At 45.2% G+C, this 19442-nt stretch overlaps 1 protein-coding gene across 2 annotated transcripts in view; it reads left to right on the forward strand.

Annotated features, from left to right (window-relative positions):
* The window catches only part of LOC118363094 (X-linked interleukin-1 receptor accessory protein-like 2), a 530410-nt gene that overhangs the window by 354895 nt on the left and 156073 nt on the right, over nt 1-19442 (forward strand). For both annotated transcript variants that reach the window (XM_052488072.1, XM_052488073.1), the window contains 2 exons: nt 5803-5989; nt 6219-6372. In XM_052488072.1, coding sequence (XP_052344032.1) covers nt 5803-5989; nt 6219-6372 — 341 coding nt within the window. The remainder of the gene's footprint in view (nt 1-5802; nt 5990-6218; nt 6373-19442) is intronic.

Below are 19442 nucleotides of genomic sequence, written 5' to 3' on the forward strand. Positions count from 1 at the left end.
CTCTTGCTGAAATCCATCTTTAGTAAGGTGCTTTATTAAGTTCAATGAGTTTGATGTAATTTTTCAGAGAGCAGAGCAATTGAGGCAGGGAGATTGTGTAGGAAATTCTGCCCACAGAGATTTTGAAGAACTTGCAAAAGCATCTGGGGACCTGATAAATCCATTCATAAGCTCATAAAGCTTTTGCATTGCATCACAATTAATGGCAATAACATCAACAACCATTTCAAACTAACCTACATAAATTGCTTTAATTCCTTATTGGCAAACAGATTGTAATGAATGCTCAGGGAGAAAAAGGTGTAGATTCACATGCAGAGCACAGCAGGTGTTTATTTCACCTTCGCAGAAGGCAGGAATCAGGGTCACAGGCAGGCAATGGTCATACACAGGTAGGCAAACATGCAGGTGAATCAAAACTAGGACTGAAGGCTATAACTGGTTCTCACAAACGAGCTAGGAAAAGGCTTAGTAGAGACAAAATGAACAATACCTCACAAAGGCACAAACAGAATGAACTGAACTAAATAAGGACCTGATGAGACCAGGTGAGTAACTAACACAGGTGAAATCAATGAACAAAAATGAAAGACAGGGCGACGTTCAAGAACACAAAGAAACAGGGCTACGTTCAAGAACACAACAAAAAAGAACACAAGGTTGACTAAGAAAATAAATACATAACCTTACACAGATGGTCAAGTGCCTTCTCATTAGGGAGTGGACGTTATGGGGAAAATTGGACCTCTCTGAAATAAAAATGGTTGGCCCTACCCTATATTTTAATGAAACCCTCCCTGAATGCTTGAAAAAAACAAAGTGACCCTCCCCTATACCCAAAATAATCATGAGAACATAGTAGATAGCAGAGAACATGTCTACCATTTACCCTCACTTCTTGGACAGACCAGAGCCTTAGAAATGCAGTTTTAGAAACTGTTCTTCATCCTGTAAGCATTTACATGGCAATGTAGAAATGTTGATAGTGCACAGGGTTGAGGGCCAGAAGGTTGTGGGTGGAAAGATCTCCTTTATAGGAAAAGCATTGCATGTATCTACCATCGTATTTGCGGGTACGAGAAAAATGTGCCTTCTATAAATGCATTTCATGCAGTTCTATGTCATTCTACATGACCGGAGACAGCAGAATCTTTTTTTAATAGCACACAAATGACTAAAGTTTCATGAATGGACAGAGAGATAGCCTTATAATAAGATTAACACAGGCCTATGTCTTATTTCTAATGAAACTGTCCATTTGTAAATAATTCAATCTGAGATGTCATTATGAATCTGAGCATGGTACTTTCAGAAGTTAGACCTACTTTTCCACCAGACAGAGTAGTCCTACCAACGCGAAAAAAAATGTAAGCTTAACCCAATAAAATGATGTTGAATCAACGTGGAATAGACATTGAAATTAAATCTGTGCCCAGTCGGTCACAAATGTTTCCCTAAAAGCTGTCTGGGTTTAAAACATCTTCCGTATCACAAAAATGATAGCGACAAAATTAGATTGGCCAACAAATCTATGGATAGCAGCCTATAGCCTAATTTGGTCTGTCAGACTGGTAGGTCTACCTCTTATTTCTTAAATAGGAAGAAATAGGCTCCAACACTCAGCCCTCTGGTTGTTAGTAAAGTCAAATTAAAATAGGTATGGTCTACCTAACTATGTCTACTTGAATTTGCCTTCTTTCAGAACCATGAGCTGTCCATTTCTGATTGATTGTGCTTCAAGTTTCAGCACCACAATGGAAGTTACTCGAATCTGGCTAATATAGTGAGGTCAATAACTCTGATAAATAGCTTCTTCATGGTCAAGAAACATATTGTTTTTATTGAAACAAATGATGGATAATTCGATTGAGACCACACTAATAACCTATAGCGATGATCACCAATCCAAGACATTCCTCGTCAATCCCCAAACATTTCTTTAAAAGAAGAACGATAAAGCCTTTTTCTTTGTTTCGCCGGTGTTTCAGCAGTCCTAGTGCCTGGAATGCAAAGTGTTCCTATTTTGAACCATTTCATCTGTCTGAAGGTAGAACTCCAACTACCCGGCAGGCCCAGAGAGCAAAGCAAGTGCACCCATAGGCCTACAGCTTGCCAATCAGATAGCTCAGATCACCGTGTCTGCACAGTTTCCCCTGGTTTCCTTGAGCCATAGACTGTAAAAAGAAGCTTTGAAGACACAGCAGTTAAAACCATGACTAGAGAGAGACTCAACGAATACAGCAAAGAGCTACTGTTTTTATGAGGAAGTTATGACACAAGGCGAGACCCAGATGCAGACACAGGAGGCAGATGGTTGGAGTCTAAGATGTTTAATCATCCAAAAATGAGTAGGCAAGAGAATGGTCATGGACAGGCAAGAGAATGGTCATGGACAGGCAAGAGAATGGTCATGGACAGGCAAGAGAATGGTCATGGACAGGCAAGAGAATGGTCGTGGACAGGCAAGAGAATGGTCATGGACAGGCAAGAGAATGGTCATGGACAGGCAAGAGAATGGTCATGGACAGGCAAGAGAATGGTCGTGGACAGGCAAGAGAATGGTCATGGACAGGCAAAAAGGTCAAAACCAGATCAGAGTCCAGGAGGTACAGAGTGGCAGACAGGCTCGTGGTCAAGGCAGGCAGAAATGGTCAGGCAGGCGGGTGCAGAAACAGGCAAGAGTCAAAACCGGGAGGACTGGAAAAGGGAGAATAGCAAAGGCAGGAGAATGGGAAAAACCACTGGTTGACTTGGAACATACAAGACAAACTGGCACAGAGAGACAGGAAACAAAGGGATAAATACACTGGGGGAAAACAAGCGATGCCTGGAGGGGGTGGAGACAATAACAAGTGAAACATATCAGTGTGACAAAGTTCATGATTAAGTTGTTATCCAGCATTGTCAACACTTTTATAAACCATAAAATGCACGTTCTCCCTACTTCCACTCACCCTACAACCACCACTGCAGCTGTAATGAATGAGTATTGCAAAGTGTTCCAATAAGCTTCCATTGTTATTATTAGCTGAATGTATTTTTTAATAGAGGAATATTTCACTTTTTCTGGTCATGGATTTGTGCATGAGGCAGAAATAATGCAGTGTGACTTGAGTTTTGCCATCAGCTGGAAGGAAGACTGTGTTTTCCTAGATGTTTAAAAAACAATCTAAATGGTGGCTTGCATTTTGACTCAGAAAGTGATCTTGACTCAGAAAAGGTTGGTGACCACTGACATATAGTCACACTTGATATTGCACTCCCAGCGAAGATTAAGAGATGAGGGATGGCATTGGGCACACATCCATACATTGGTTCTTCCTTTAAAAGTCGTGGCGTACTGCAGCACAGCTTGCGGGGTTCCGCAGAATTCTATGGCACGTTATTTAAGTGTCAGCCATTGTTGCCAGAATGATGTGATTTACCACCAATCTGCAACCATCTACCACAAACAGTTGTGTCATAAACTCAAAACTTTTAAAGGAAGAACCCCTGTATAATACCTAATTAGCAAATATTTTTTAGACACTGAGAAACATAGAAATGTAATTAATTGCAAATTACATGACCGTCCCCTGGACTGAAAAAATACTTAACCCCCGCCTGACTGAAATTGAAAAGGCATGACCCTCCCCCATTTTCCTCCATGTCGAACCATCCCTTATGTATAATGAAAAGGGAGTGTTAGTATTAGACAAGAGTGCCAAGATGCTGCTCTCTGTGGTATAGGCCATCTCAGCGGATGATCCAACATGAAAACAAGTCAAATCATAGTGGCAGACAGTGCTCATTTCTATGAAGCTCATAGAGCAACACTTTGTCAGTCAGTATAATTGGCCCTGGGGTCCTCCTATGCCCATCTTCCACAGAGAGAGTTATATGAGCGCTAAGGGCTGTGGAAGAAGGAAGGAGAATGAGGTTCATTACCAGTGAATTAATCATATGGTTTAATCTCCAACTTCCTCCTTATCCTCTCTCTGTGTGAGAGGAGGGCAGGTGGCAGGGTGCCCCAGAGAGCAGTACTGTGTACTCTATGTCTCCTCTGCCAGGACTGGGAGCTACGGTGTCACTGCTCTCCCCAGACAAGCCTCTTCTAGATGTTCTGAGGCTATTTACTTTCTCAGGTGGTTCTTAGGACAAACAGGAAATGCAGCAAAACAGAACAACATGAGTGACCTACTTGCAGCGGAGCCTCAGTCGCTCTCTGTCTCTCTGTCTGTCTGTGGATGTTTACCCCACAGAGTTCCAAAGTCAGGTCACTGCAATGAAAAGCTTCTGCATTGACCTCCATGGCTGCGGTGTCAGAGCGGTCCCCCAACGATATAGGAAACTACTTAGCACCGTTCATGTGTTTAGTCATTTACTGAGATCTACAGTGGAAAGAGCCTGATGCACGGTTGACCTCTGCCAAGAGGGCATTTACACAGTTTGGCTCTCTGTACTATGGCTCACACGGAAACCTGTGTAGGGGAAATTACATGGAAGGAAGTCATTCAGGCGTATGGGTGTTCAGAATGCTTATTCAATGTCTGAAGAAAGCTAAGAGCCCGGGCACGCTGACCCATGAAACACTGACCCACCTGGGTGGGCCACATCTTGAAGGTTGTCGTGTGTTAGATTAATTGAAGAACCACGAGCACACAGAAATCCCTTTTTTATTAAGCATATAATTCAACTGGTGAGGTGTAGCCAAGGCTACTTGAGATTAATGGCAGGAGTGAGAGATTCATTATTCATGAAGTGGAAGCAGTCTTATCAGGATAGCACAATAGTTATGCAGCCTGATTAACTGGGCTAATTGTCAGTAACAGATCCTCATTTGTCCTGAGTGACTTCACACATCTGTCCCCTGTTTGTCTGTTGTTGTTTGGCTTTTTATTCGTCACAATATGAGACCGTTGACACCAGACACAGCAAGTGCCCTGTGAACAATTTTTTAGTCATAGATCATAAATAAAATAGCCCAGAACAGCTATACTCTCTATCTCTGTTGCCTGAGACTAGGAATTCTACACACACGAACACATGCACACATAGCAGACATTCCAGGCCACCTCTCTCAATACACACACACACACACACACACACACACACACACACACACACACACACACACACACACACACACATACACACACAGTCACATACACAACCTGCCTGATGTCCAAGTCTAAAACCAGCTAAATGTTTCATGCTGAAAAGTAAAATCTTGGCATTTAACAGGCTGAACTTGCTAGCGGAAGTTCAGGGGGCCTTAGCGTTTGAGAGGCTGACACACAATGCCACTGGAGGGCAATCCCATGCCTGAAAGCCCTCATGCATTTTCAATGGGAACCTAGTGTAGTAGCCATGGTAGTAGCTATGTGTTGAGCTAGGGGTCATGTGCCCAGACACAGGCCTCCCTGAAGGAGACTTGTACTTCTCACTGGTGCCTGCCTAGTGCAATGATATGCACAGTCATTCCCCATACAGTATGTGCTCCTGCCACTTCAGGGGGAGCCGCATCTCTTTACTAATTGAAGCATTTTGAAATATTCCATTCCGATACCCTCCATGTTCAAACTGCCTGTTGTTCTTGATGTTGTTGGCAAAAAATAAGTAAAAAGAGGCCCCACTTTACATCATCACAGGCAGGCAGGGAGGCATTGATGAAATGAATGGCAGTGTTTAAGAGCTCTGCTAGTTCACAGATGAAACCCCGTGGAGAAATCGATGTGTGCTTTTGTGTGTTTGTGATGATTGTTGGCTAGAGGTGAACTTGGGGAAACATAAAGCCTCCTGTGTTATGCTCCCTGCCTGCAGAAACTCCACCTACTGCATGAAGGTGTCCATGTCCTTGGCGGTAGAGGAGAACGACGAGGGCCTGTGCTTCAACAGTAAAATACGTCACCTGGAGAAAGCCGAGATCACTAAGAGCAAGATGATCAACTGCCCCGACATCGAGGATTACCTCGCCCCTTACAAGCAGCCCCAGATGACCTGGTATAAGGTAACGAATCACTCTTATTCTCAGAAGCGTTGTATAGTCCTTGTGTATGAACCCAAGAAGATTAGCCCTGATCCACTAATGGGTATCTAAATAAACGTAATTAAACGTAGCATAGTAAATCGGTAGTCAATGACTGTGAGTTGGATATGGAAAAGATATGGAACAAGATGAAACTGACGCGGTATAACACTGTGTGATGGTGTGATGTTAATGTGACCTGTCTGTCTAGGAGTGTGAGAAGAGGACGTGGCGGAGCTCCATCATGGTGAACATCACCAACATCTGGTTTCCTGAGGTGCAGGAGGACGACGGGGGGAACTACACCTGTGAGCTCAAGTATGGCAGCCGGGTGGTGAGGAGGACCACGGAACTCAAAGTCACAGGTAAGCCCCCCATGCCTTGTGTGTGCGTGAGTGTGTGTTTGGGTGTGTGTGTGTGTGCATAATGCGTGTGTGTGCGTGCGTTTGGGTGTGTTTGTGTGCGTGCGTGTTTGGGTGTGTCTGGTTACAGTGTGAATGTGTTGTATATTGTTATGTGCATGTGTGTATTGTATGTGCACAGTTCCAAAAAACAGTTTGACAGCTGGCCACGATTTGCATCTGAAATCAGCTGCAGTGAGCGGAAAGGTTTAACTTTTGCACTCTTACATTTAATATTCTGAAGTCCCTTCGTCTCAAGGTTTGGTAGTTCAGTGATAAAACACTCAGCCGGATGCACTGCGAAGACACACCATTTATCACCGTAGCATAGTGGGGTATCACTGTGTATCTGTGATGCATCAGCCCTCAGTGTAAACGCTGGCATCCACTGTGACGTGAGATGGATTTATTTATTCACATTCTGGGCTTGTGCCTCCTCCGCTGCCTCTGTCATGCAGCAGGCAGTCAGGCAGGCTGGGATTCCAGGCCAGTGAGTCTGACCCTTGGGGTGTGTGCTGGGTCCCGACTGCAGGAAAAGCAGCTGCCAACTGCAGTGTGAAATCAACCCCCGAGCTCATTCACCCTGCCTGCCTGCCTAGCCCCACTCTGAAACAGAGCCAATCCGCTGGAGCCTCAGGACGGCAGTAGGCAGGCAGCTCTCTCTGAGTCTGACTCTAGCTACTCTATAAACAGGACATAAACACCTGGAAACTACACACAACAGTTCCAGAAATGGAACTAAAACCGATAGTAGCCCATACTAGACCATACAGAATGATCGACAGCCCTATCACCATTTATTTAAGATACGCTTTGAAGAGGTAGGGTTTCAGGTGCTTTTGGAAGATGGGCAGGGACTCTGTCCTAGCTTTTAGGGGGAAGCTGGTTCCACCATTGGGGTGCCAGGACAGAGAAGAGCTTGGACTGGGCTGAGCGGGATCTGCCCTACCAAAGGGGTGGAAGGGCCAAGAGACCACAAGTTGCAGAACAGAGTGCTCAGGTTGGGGTGAAGGGTTTGAGCATAACCGTAGGTAAGCATCATGGTCTTGTAGTGGATTCGAGTTTAGACTGGAAGGCAGTGGAGTGTGTGGAGGATCAGGGTGACATGGGAGAATTTGGGAAGGTTGAAAACGAGGCGGGCTGTAGCATTCTGGATAAGTTGCAGGGGTTTAATGGCACAAGCGTGGAGCCCAGCCAACAGCGAGTTGCAGTAGTCCAGACAGGAGATGCCTCCATTAGGACTTAGGTAGGGTCATACGTTACGGATGTTGTCGAGCATAAACCTGCAGGAGTGAGTCGCTGCTTTGCTGTTTACTGAGAACAACAGGGTGTTGTCCAGGGTCACGCCAAGGTTCTTTACACTCTGGGACGACGACACTGTGGAGTTGTCAATCGTGACGGAGAGGTCTTTGAGCGGGCAGGCCTTCCCAGGGAGGAAGAGCAGCTCTTTCTTGTCGAGCATGTTACTTGAGGTGGTGGGCCAACATCCAAGCTGTGATATCTGCCAGGCACGCAGAGATGCATGTCGCCACCTGGTTGTCAGAAGGGGGGAAGGAGAGAAGTAGTTGGGGTCATCTACATAGCAATGGTAGGAGAGATCATGTGAGGATATGACAGAGTTGAGTGACTTGGTATATAGAGAGAAAAGGAGAGAGCCTAGAATCGAGCCCAGGGGGACACCAGTAGTGAGAGTACGTGATGTAGACACAGATCCTCTCCACGTCACCTGGTAGGAATGGCCTGCCAGGTAGGATGCAATCCAAAACGCCCAGCCCTGAGAGGGTGAAGAGGAAGAGCTGATTGTTCACAGTGTCAAAGGCAGCGGATCGATCTAGGAGGATGAGAACAGAGGAGAGAGAGTCAGCTTTGGCAGTGCGGAGGGCCTCTGTGATACAGAGAAGAGCAGTCTCGGTTGAGTGACCCCTTTTGAAGCCTGACTGGTTAGGGTGAAGAAGATTTTTCTTAGAGAGATAACGAGACAGCACACTCAAGTGTTTTTGAAGGAAAAGAAAGATGGGATACAGGTCTACAGTTTCTGATGTCAGATGAGTCGAGTGTTGGTTTCTTGAGGTGGGGAGCGACCGTTTTGAAGTCAGAGGGAACACAGCCGATGGTCAGAGATTAGTTGATGAGGGAAGTGAGGAATGGGAGAAGGTTTCCAGAGATGGTCTGGGAGGAGGGGATGGGGTCAAGCCGGCAGACTGTTGGGCGGCCAGACCTCAATAGTCACAGGATTTCATCTGGAGAGAGAGGGGAGAACGAGGTCAAGGTGTAGGGTAGTTCTGTTTGACTGGGACCAGTGGATTCAATAGGCTGAGTGATTGAGGAGTGGATGTCGTCAACCTTCTTTTCAAAGTGGTTGACAAAGTTGTCCACAGAGAGGGAGGGGGTGGAGGATTAAGGAGGGAAGGGAAGGTGAAAAAGAGTTTCCTAGAGTTAGAGGCAGAAGCTTAACATTGTGAGTGGTAGAAAGTGGCTTTAACAGTGGATACAGAGGAAGAAAAGGTAGAGAGGATCGAGTGAAAGGATGATAGATCCTCTGGAAGTTTAGTTTTCCTCCATTTCCACTCAGCTACCTGTAGCCCTGTTCTGTAAGCTCTCAATTGGTCACTCAGCCACGGAGCAGGAGGGGAGGGCCGAGCCGGCCGGGACGAAAGGGGACAGTGCAAGTCATAGGATGCGGAAAGGAAGGAGAGTAGGGTTGAAGAGGCAGAATCAGGAGACAGGAGGGAGAAGGATTTAGCAGCAGGGAGAGATGGTAGGATAGAAGAGTAGTAGTGGAAGAGAGAGAGCGAAAATTGCGATGCTGCATAACCATCTGGGTAGGGGCTGAGTGGTTAGGGTTGGAGGAAAGGGGGGCAGAAAAGGAAATAAAGTAGTGATCTGGAGGGGGGTTGCAGTGAGATTAGTAGGTGAGCAGCCTCTAGTAATTATGAGGTCAAGCATATTGCCTGTCTTGTGAGTTGGAGGGGATTGGGAAAGGCAGAGGTCAAAAGAGGTAAGGTGGGGAAAAAGAGAGTTTGAAAGAAATTAAACAAATGCAGACGTCGGGAGGTCGCCAAGTACGAAGAGCAGTGAGCAGACATTTTTTGAATGACCTGTTAAACACCCCCCATTGTCTTTCTGTAGCATCTATAAGAACGCTAAAGCGTTGTCTGCGATTTAACGCATCGACACTTACATCCAAAGAAAGAGGTGAAAGATTTTATGTGGAACTGAAAAAGTAATAATTTAATACAGATAAAATGTTTACAATTTAGATGAGCTGAAATGAAAGCACCTTCTGAACATTAACACTCAGATTATAGTGTCCGATCTTGCAAACAATGTAAAGTATGTTCATTTGAAGTCAATGTTTACGTACACTTGGAGTCATTAAAACTGGTTTTTCAACCACTCCACAAATTATTTGTTAACAAACTATAGTTTGGGCAAGTCGGTTAGGACATCTACTTTGTGCATGACACAAGTAGTTTTTCCAACTGTTGTTTACAATCAGATTATTTCACTTATAATTCACTGTATCACAATTCCAGTGGGTCAGAAGTTTACATACACTAAATTGACTGTGCCTTTAAACATTCCAGAAAATGCAGCTTTGCTGCAGGAGTGACTGGTGCACTTCACAAAATAGATGGCATCATGAGGCGGGAATATTATGTGGATATATTGAAGCAACATCTCAAGACATCAGTCAGGAAGTTAAAGCTTGATCGCAAATGGATCTTCCAAATGGACAATGACCCCAAGCATACTTCCAAAGTTGTGTCAACATGGCTTAAGGACAACAAAGTCAAGGTATTGGAGTAGCCATCACAACGCCCTGTCCTCAATCCTATACAAAGTTTGTGGGCAGAACTGATAAAGTGTGTGCGAGCAAGGAGGCCTATGAACCTGACTCAGTTACTCCAGCTCTGTCAGGAAGAATAGGACAAAATTCACCAACTTATCATGGGAAGGTTGTGGAAGGCTACCCGAAACATTTGACCCAAGTTAAACTATTTGAAGGCAATGCTACCAAATGCTAATAGAGTGTATGTAAACTTTTGATCCACTGGGAATGTGATGAAAGAAATAAAAGCTTAAATAAATAATTATCTCGACTATTCTGACATTTCATATTCTTAAAATAAAGTGGTGATCCTAACTGACCTAAGACAGGGAATTTTTACTAGGATTAAATGTCAGGAATTGTGAAGAACTGAGTTTAAATGTATTTGGCTAAAGTGTATGTAAACTTCCGACTTCAACTGTATTTACAGTGCTTCATTTGAGCTGGATCCTGCCGGAACCTCTTTGGCCAGATCCGGTACCTCTCGTGGCACGAACAATCATTTTCACTTTTCACAGAATATATCAAAGTTCATTCAAATAACCTCTTTGTTAATTCCCCTGCCCCCACAAAAACCTAATTGATGGTTTGCGCAACATTGTAACCTATGTTTGAGACAAACACAGTTGCAGTGGCTGTGTGAGAAGTGCGCCAGTATCTCTCACATAACTAGAATGGGATTCATGTTCTATCATCCCTCTCTGTTCTGATAGACATGAGCCTGCAACCCTCATCTCTAAATTATTGTAATCCATAAAATATTTCCTTATAGAAGGGTTCTGAAAGAACTGCAGGACACCTGATAAATTAAAATATATTTGCCAAATTTATAGAATCACTGCTGTCTGTTCAGAAATAAATGAAATAATTCAGAATAGCCTACTACACCATGAGAAGGCCTATAATTTAGCCAGGATCAATAGCTTATTTAAAAAAAATAACCTAGCTGTGGATTCTAGCCCAATAACAGGGAATAGCCTGTAGTCGGGAACGCGCGGCAAGTCTGTCAGTAAAAAAACAGCATGCAGACAAAACAGGAATATTTCAAATACAATTGAGGGAAAACATAGGTTGGAAAGCAAATGGCTCCTTCTGAAAAGAGACGACTCTATGCTTTAGGCTACCAAATATTTGATCAACTTCCAAACATTGTTTTACAAAAGAGAGAGAGAAAGAGAGATAGGCTTTTGGCATGAGCACATCGGCTATCACCAGCAAGTGAGCTGTGCATCATTGGTCAGTCAGTGAAACTGTAAAGCATTTTTAGGACTATAATGTCCTCCTCATATTGTGGCCTGCAATATGTATCCACACACATAGTCCTAGGTTATTGATGGATTCAAGACGAGGTCATTTTCATTTTCCTCTGATTTTCAGTTTGTTAGTGCCTGCCATTTCGATCATTTGTGCGGTATTAAAAACAATATTCTGCCAAAGTCTCCAGTCATGTAAAAATGAAGTAGAATTGCATTTATAAAAAGGCAACATTTTTCACAGACCCTAGGCTACTAAAAATGTTCTCCACGTTTGCAACTTCTGTAAGTGCCTCTGGTGTACTGCTCTATGCCACTAGCAAATGTGATGATAAAGCATGCAATGTTTTATCATAAATGTGATTTGTTTAATGTGTTCCTGTACCTCAGAACTCCCCAGGTCACCTCACTCTAGCGCTCACTTTTTGTTCTGGCACCTCCTGATTTACAAATTCAGCACTGTGTATTACATAGGTGTAATCTAGAGCCAAGTGGTTGTTTTTTAATCTGAGGGTATCATGATACACTTGTTGAATTTTGCAACTGAGCATGAAAACAACAGTAATTTATGAGGCAGTCTAGACAGTGGAGGTGAGTTCAGGTTAGCCTAGACAGAGCTGTTTTTAGTGTTTGCAGCCATGTTCCTCCTCTATATGTTAATCTATTCAGATTTGCAAATCCACCTTGTGGTTTTATGAAAACTTGGGGCACATATCATTTTCTTTATTTTAACACAAAATATATATTTTTTATATGTATTTATGAGTGCATTCTAAGAAAACACATTCAATTTGACAACAAATGTAATACCTGAATTCCCACCAAAATCCCTGAACTTCCATTCATTATTTGTCTGTGCCAGTAAAATGTTTCATGTGCTATAATTCAGTCAATATATGATGGATTGTAAAATTCTTAACGTTTGAGGTGTCTTCATCCATTGTACAACTATTGCATATATTAGAACCATAACCATTTTGATAACCGTTGCTACACACACACAAGTTATTTTACGTGCAATTCAAAGACCAAAACAGCACTGTGCTTCACTAAACAACAGTATTCAACGAACTAGCATTACAAAGCCACAATAGAGTCAGTAGCAGCAAGCTAACGTGATCTGCTAAGCTGAAAGACATCTGCTTCAGTGAGATGTGAATTGGCAGGGAGAATATGATGCTTGTCTTGTCAGTTAACTGAGCCATTGTTTGTTCACTCACTCACATGCCCTTCTGCTAAGCTAAGCACTAGGCGTGCATGAGTGGTGTAATGTTGGAGCTGGATTCCACATGGTTTACAAGCTGCCTGGGGTGCTGACCTGTTGGATCAAATGCCATGTAGGGTGCTGCTGGTTGGGTGGTGAGCCGAGTCAGGGTCAGACAAGGCCTGCGTTAGTTAGCTTCAAGCACACAGAGATGTCACTCAGGACACTTAGGCTTCCAGGGGGCAGGGGGCTTGTCCTTGTTCTCAGTAAAACTGCCCCTCCACCCTTAAAGAGCATTGCCCCTGTAGAGAAGGAATATAAATGGTGTTGCTAGCCATTTATAGCAGAGGAGGGAACATGCCCCGATCCACATCAGCGGGACTGCAGTAGCGAGAATTAGCAGTTGTAAATTCCTCGACGTCCACATCACGGAGGACTTGACATGGACCAACAACACCACGACTCTTGTCAAGAGGGCGCAACAGCGTTGCTACTTCCTAAGGCGGCCGAAGACATTTGGTTTTCTCCAAATACTGCCGCTGCACCATCGAGAGCATCCTGACCGGTTGCATCGTGACCTGGTACGGGAATTACGCTGTCCACGACCGCAAGGCCCTCCAGCGAGTGATGAAGACAGCCCAGTGCATCACTGGGACCGTGGCCCTCCAGCGAGTGATGAAGACAGCCCAGTGCATCACTGGGACCGTGGCCCTCCAGCGAGTGATGAAGACAGCCCAGTGCATCACTGGGACCGTGCTCCCACCCATCCAGGACATCTACTCGAAACTGTGCCTGAGGAAAGCCCGCAGCATCATCAAGGACCCCACACACCCCAGCCTCGAATTCTTCACTCCCTTACCGTCGGGAAGATGGTATTGGAGCATGATGTCTGATACCAACAGGCTCATAGACAGTTTCTATCTACAAGCCATCAGACTGCTCAAAAAATATTCCAAAACATAATTGAACTGGACTGATCACCTGCACTGACTCTCTGCACCTTTGCACACATGCACTCACTCACGCACACACCCACACTGATACACAATCATCCACACACACATACACACGTGCACACACATACACACATACACACACATATACACACATATACAAATAAACTTGCCCCCCATCCCCTCCTTCCCCAAAACACGTCTAAATATTGTACTATAAATTGTGCCTTCCTGTATTATACTTATTCTAAAATGTTTTTTCTATTCTACTGAGCCATTTACTTTATGTTCGTATTCTTATATTTTATTATTTATTATTGTTGTTGCATTGTCGAGAAGGAACCTGTAGCAAGCATTTCATTGGACGGTGTATACCATGTGTATCCCATACATGCGACTAATAAAACTAACTTAAAACTTGAAATGAGGCAACAAAGAGCCTTGAAAGAGCCTGTAGGGCCAATCTGCTCCTGAATAGCCTGCAGTATAGTAGTGGTACAGTACAATAATAAATCAGAATGGAGGGGAGGCTAAGCCTTGGCAAAGGCTCAGATTTGTGCCCAAAAACCACCATGACCAAAAAAAGCCTCTTCTCTCCCTCCACAGCCAGCAATCTGGTCATAAATATTTTAAAATGCATTTCAAAGTAAAATGCCTCTCATGAAAGAACATTGCGTTCAGGCTAAATTTAACAGTCATTGCTGTCACTGTGAGAGGCGAGTTACCACGGTCATGCATCTCCGAACCTCATTGGAATATTGTAACACTTTCCACAGCCAGTTAAGTCAACATTGAGAAATATGATGGGCCATGCACATCCTGACCCTCTCTCCCCCTCTCTTCTTCTCTCTCCCCCTCTCTTCCTCTCCCTCTCCTCCCCACTCACTACCTCTCTCGCTCTCTCCCCCTCACTCACTCCCTCTCTCTCTCTCCCTTGCTCTCTCTCTCTCTCCCTCTCTTCATCTCTCACCTCCTCTCCTCCTCACTCACTCCCTCTCTCTCACCCCCTCACTCACTCACTCACTCACTCCCTCTCTCTCTCTCTCTCTCTCTCTCTCTCTCTCTCCTGCCTTATCAGCTAGGCCTGTCAGTTCTGCCTCCATACTCCAGCCTCTCGGTTACCTTCTTACCCATGTGGAAACCCCATGACCTGTTTATTTTATTCTCATAACTCATCATGAAATTGGATGTGTTCACATGGGCTTTGTCCTGCTATTTCCCCAGATCAATGTGACCAATTTCTCTTTTCTTAGATGGAGAGAAACTGTGAAAAATAAAAAGTATATTTGTGTTCTTTTGGGGGCGAAATATGAGTGCACTCATTCAGGAAACATGGTAAAGAGCCATTTAGTCCAGCAGATAGAATTGCTACTTCTCAAAACATAGGCCAGGAGTGTAATACTAGGTGGTTTTCAGAAAACTATGTGCATCAGAGAGAGTATGATTTCTGACCAATGTTTCATGTTTCAAGTTTTAATGTCACGTGCACAAGTACAGTACAACAATGCAGTACATATCAATGTAGCACACAAAAGAATAAGGTAGAATAAACACAAAATAAATTAAAAGAAGAACACAGGAAAGTAAGAAGCTACTGTATATACAGGGTCAGTTCCAATACAATATTTACAATGTGCAGGAATACTGAAGTAATAGATGTACTGTTGAAGTTTACATACACTAAGTTCACTGTGCCTTTAAACAGCTTGGAAACTTCCAGAAAATGATGTCATGGCTTTAGAAGCTTCTGATAGGCTAATTGACATCATTTGAGTCAATTGGAGGTGTACCTGCGGATCTATTTCAAGGCCTACCTTCAAACTCAATGGCCCTTTGCTTGACATCATGAGCAAATCAAAAGAAATCAGCCAAGACCTCAGACAAAAAAATGGTGTGCTGATTTCTTTTGATTTGCCCATGATGTCAAGCAAAGGGGCATTGAGTTTGAAGGTAGGCCTTGAAATAGATCTGCAGGTACACCTCCAATTGACTCAAATGATGTCAATTAGCCTATCAGAAGCTTCTAAAGCCATGACATCATTTCCAAACGCCTGAAGGTACAACGTTCATCTGTACAAACTATAGTATGCAAGTATAAACACCATGAGACCACGCAGCCGTCATACCACTCAGGAAGGAGACGCGTTCTGTCTCCTAGAGATGAACGTACTTTGCGAAAAGTGCAAATCAATCCCAGAACAACAGCAAAGGACCTTGTGAAGATGCTGGAGGAAACAGGTACAAAAGTATCTATATCCACAGTAAAACGAGTCCTATATCGACATAACCTGAAAAGCCGCTCGGCAAGGAAGAAGCCACTGCTCCAAAACCGGGATAAAAAAGCCAGACTACGGTTTGCAACTGCACATGGGGACATATATCATACTTTTTGGAGAAATGACCTCTGCTCTGATGAAACAGAAATATAACTGTTTGGCCATAATGACCATTGTTATGTTTGGAGGAAAAGGGGGAGACTAGCACGCCCGAAGAACATCATCCAAACCGTGAAGCACAGGGGTGGCAGCATCATGTTGTGGGGGTGCTTTGCTGCAGGAGGGACTTGTGGACTTCACAAAATAGATGGCATCATGAGGCGGGAAAATTACGTGGATATATTGAAGCAACATCTCAAGACATCAGTCAGGAAGTTAAAGCTTGGTCGCAAATGGGTCTTCAAAACGGACAATGACCCCAAGCAGTCTTCCAAAGTTTTGGCAAAATGGCTTAAGGACAACAAAGTCAAGGTATTGGAGTAGCCATCACAAAGCCCTGACCTCGATCCTATAGAAAATTTGTAGGCAGAACTGAAAAAGCGTGTGCGAGCAAGGAGGCCTACTAACCTGACTCAGTTACACCAGCTCTGTCAGGAGGAATGGGCTAAATTTCACCCAACTTATTGTGGGAAGCTTGTGGAAGGCTACCCAAAACATTTGACCCAAGTTAAACATTTGTTGTTGTTGTTGAATTTTTAACCCCTTTTCTCCCCAATTTCGCGGTATCCAATTGTTAGTAGTTACTATCTTGTCTCATCGCTACAACTCCCGTACAGGCTCGGGAGAGACGAAGGTCGAAAGCCATGCGTCCCCCGAAACACAACCCAACTGCTTCTTAACAGCCGCATTGCTTCTTAACACAGCGCACATCCAACCCGGAAGCCAGCCGCACCAGTGTGTCAGAGGAAACACCGTGCACTGCGCCCGGCCCACCACAGGATTAACTAGTGCGCGATGAGACAAGGATATCCCTACCGGCCAAACCCTCCCTAACCCGGACGACGCTAGGCCAATTGTGCGTCGCCACACGGACCTCACGAACCCAGTGCCCTAGACCTCTGCGCCACCCGGGAAGCCCAAGTTAAACCATTTAAAGGCAATGCTACCAAATACTAATTGAGTGTATGTAAACTTCTGAACCACTGAGAATGTAATGAAAGAAACAAAATCTCTAGTATTATGACATTTCACATTCTTAAAATAAAGTAATCCTAACTGACCTAAAACAGGTAATTTTTACTAGTATTAAATGTCGGGAATCGTGAAAAACTGAGTTTAATGTATTTGGCTAAGGTGTATGTAAACTACCGACTTCAACTGTATCTTAGAGGTTTACATAGGGGAGGGGATAGGAGGGGGAGAAGGAGGCGATAGGAAAGGGGAGAGGGTGGGAGGAGAGGGAGGGGAGGGGAGGGACAGGAGGAGGAGAGGGCAGAGACAGGAGGGAAACAGGAGGAAGAGTGGGACAGGAAGAGGAGAGGGACAGGTGGATGAGAGGACAGGAGAAGGAGGAGGAGGAGAGGAACAGAAGGAGGAGAGGACAGGAGGAGAAGGAGGAAAGGGACAGGAGGAGGAGAGAAGGACAGGAGGAGGAGAGAAGGACAGGAGGAGGAGAGAAGGACAGGAGGAGGAGGCTAAAGTTACAGAAGCAGGAGAGGAAAACGAGGGAGGAGAGGAGGAGGAGAGAGACAGGAAGAGGATAGGCTGAGGCATGGAAGACCGACGATCCGGCTGAGACAAGACGTCTGTCGATCCCGCTGCAAAGAGGGAGCCCGGAGATCTGGTGGAGTGTGACGTGGGATGGGAAGCCGTCAAGCCAACCAAGGCAAGGAAACCTCTCGAGCCAGCCAGGGCGTGAAAGTCTGACGGACTGGCTTAGGCACCCCCGGTTCCATTGGCGGCGTAATCCACCCCGACGTCACCAAAAAAAAACACAAAAAAAAACTCCTGGACCGGCTGGGTGAACAAGAACTGACGATCCGGCTAAGGTCCGACGTGGGATGGGCGCCATCCGAGCCAACAGGGGCAAGGAAACCTCACGAGCCAGCTAGAGTGTGGAAGCCCGACGAGCCGGCTAGGGCGTGGAAGCCCGACGAGCCGGCTAGGGCGTGGAAGCCTGACGAGCTGGCTAGGGCGTGGAAGCCCGACGAACCTGCTAGGGCGTGGAAGCCCGACGAGCCTGCTAGGGCGTGGAAGCCCGACGAGCCTGCTAGGGCGTGGAAGCCCGACGAGCCTGCTTGGGCGTGGAAGCCCGACGAGCTGGCTAGGCACCCCCGGTTCCATCGGTGGCGACCCAGAGCCGATGTCCCCATACCAACCGGAACGCCAGTACTCCCTGATGCTTTGTGTGATGGCTTCTGCATTCTGTCACATGGGATGACGCTGGAGAGACGAAGCAGGTACGGGGAGTCAAACATTTAATAAAGAATGGACATGGAACGAGACAGGAACAGCGTCAGCAACAAAGTAACACAAACAAAATACAATTAATGCAGAAGTGGGGAACAGAGCTGGAGAACTGACAGATATAGGGGAGGTAATAACAGGTGATGAGGGAATCCAGGTGAGTCCAATATCGCTGATGCACGTGACGAGGGAAGGCAGGTGTGCGTAATAGATGATGGGAGTGCGTGATGCAGGGCAGCCTGGCGCCCTCAAGCGCCAGGGGAGGGGAGAGTGGGAGCAGATGTAACAGAGGGGGAGGATAGGGGGAGAGGAGAGTGACAGGAGGAGGAGAGGAGAGGGACAGAAGGAGGAGAGGAGAGAAGAGGAGCGGGAGGACATGAAGAGGAGAGGACAGGAGGAGAGGAGTGTGTGATAATGAGCTAAAGGGAAAAAGCAGGATGTTTAGCCTGTCACTAGGCACCAGCATGTTCTGTTTGCCTTTATATGCCATGTGACACCACCGGACAATAAACACATTTGTTTCAGTAGAGTCAAAATCTCTGGGAGACTTGGGCTTTGAGTCCACATCTTGTCAGGACACACACACAACAACAGGGCGTCTTCCCCACATGAGGCTTGGCAGGGCTGGCATCGAGAGGAAGCGATTGCCAGTCACTCTCTCTTACCTCTCAGGTGACAGAGGGGGTTACCTATCTCTCCTCTCACACACTGGGTAGTGACTTACCACTGTACTGAGGGCATGCCCCTAAACCTTGTCCCCAAGCAACTGCCTTTGTGGTTGCCCTCTATGTTACACCTTTAGAGGATTTGACAGCAAGAGTTGTGTGAAATTCAGAATATATTACAAACACTTCGGTTTGGCTGTTGCATAGACTCATATTGAGTCAATATTAACACTGTTGGCCAATACCTTATAGAACCTCAAGTTTACTCAGAAATATACTGTAGTGCTATAAACGCACTTCTATACTAGAGGCACCTCTTCTAAAAGATGTCTCATATGCATGAGTGTCGGCTGAGGTGACCGTGGAAGTTAAAGTGAGCTCTCATTGCCTGTGTTAATGGCTCCAATGAACCTGGTATAGAAAGTTATCAGAAACCTCTATCCGT

This window comes from Oncorhynchus keta, chromosome 30 (genome assembly GCF_023373465.1).
Source record: "Oncorhynchus keta strain PuntledgeMale-10-30-2019 chromosome 30, Oket_V2, whole genome shotgun sequence".
In the NCBI taxonomy this organism is placed as follows: domain Eukaryota; kingdom Metazoa; phylum Chordata; class Actinopteri; order Salmoniformes; family Salmonidae; genus Oncorhynchus; species Oncorhynchus keta.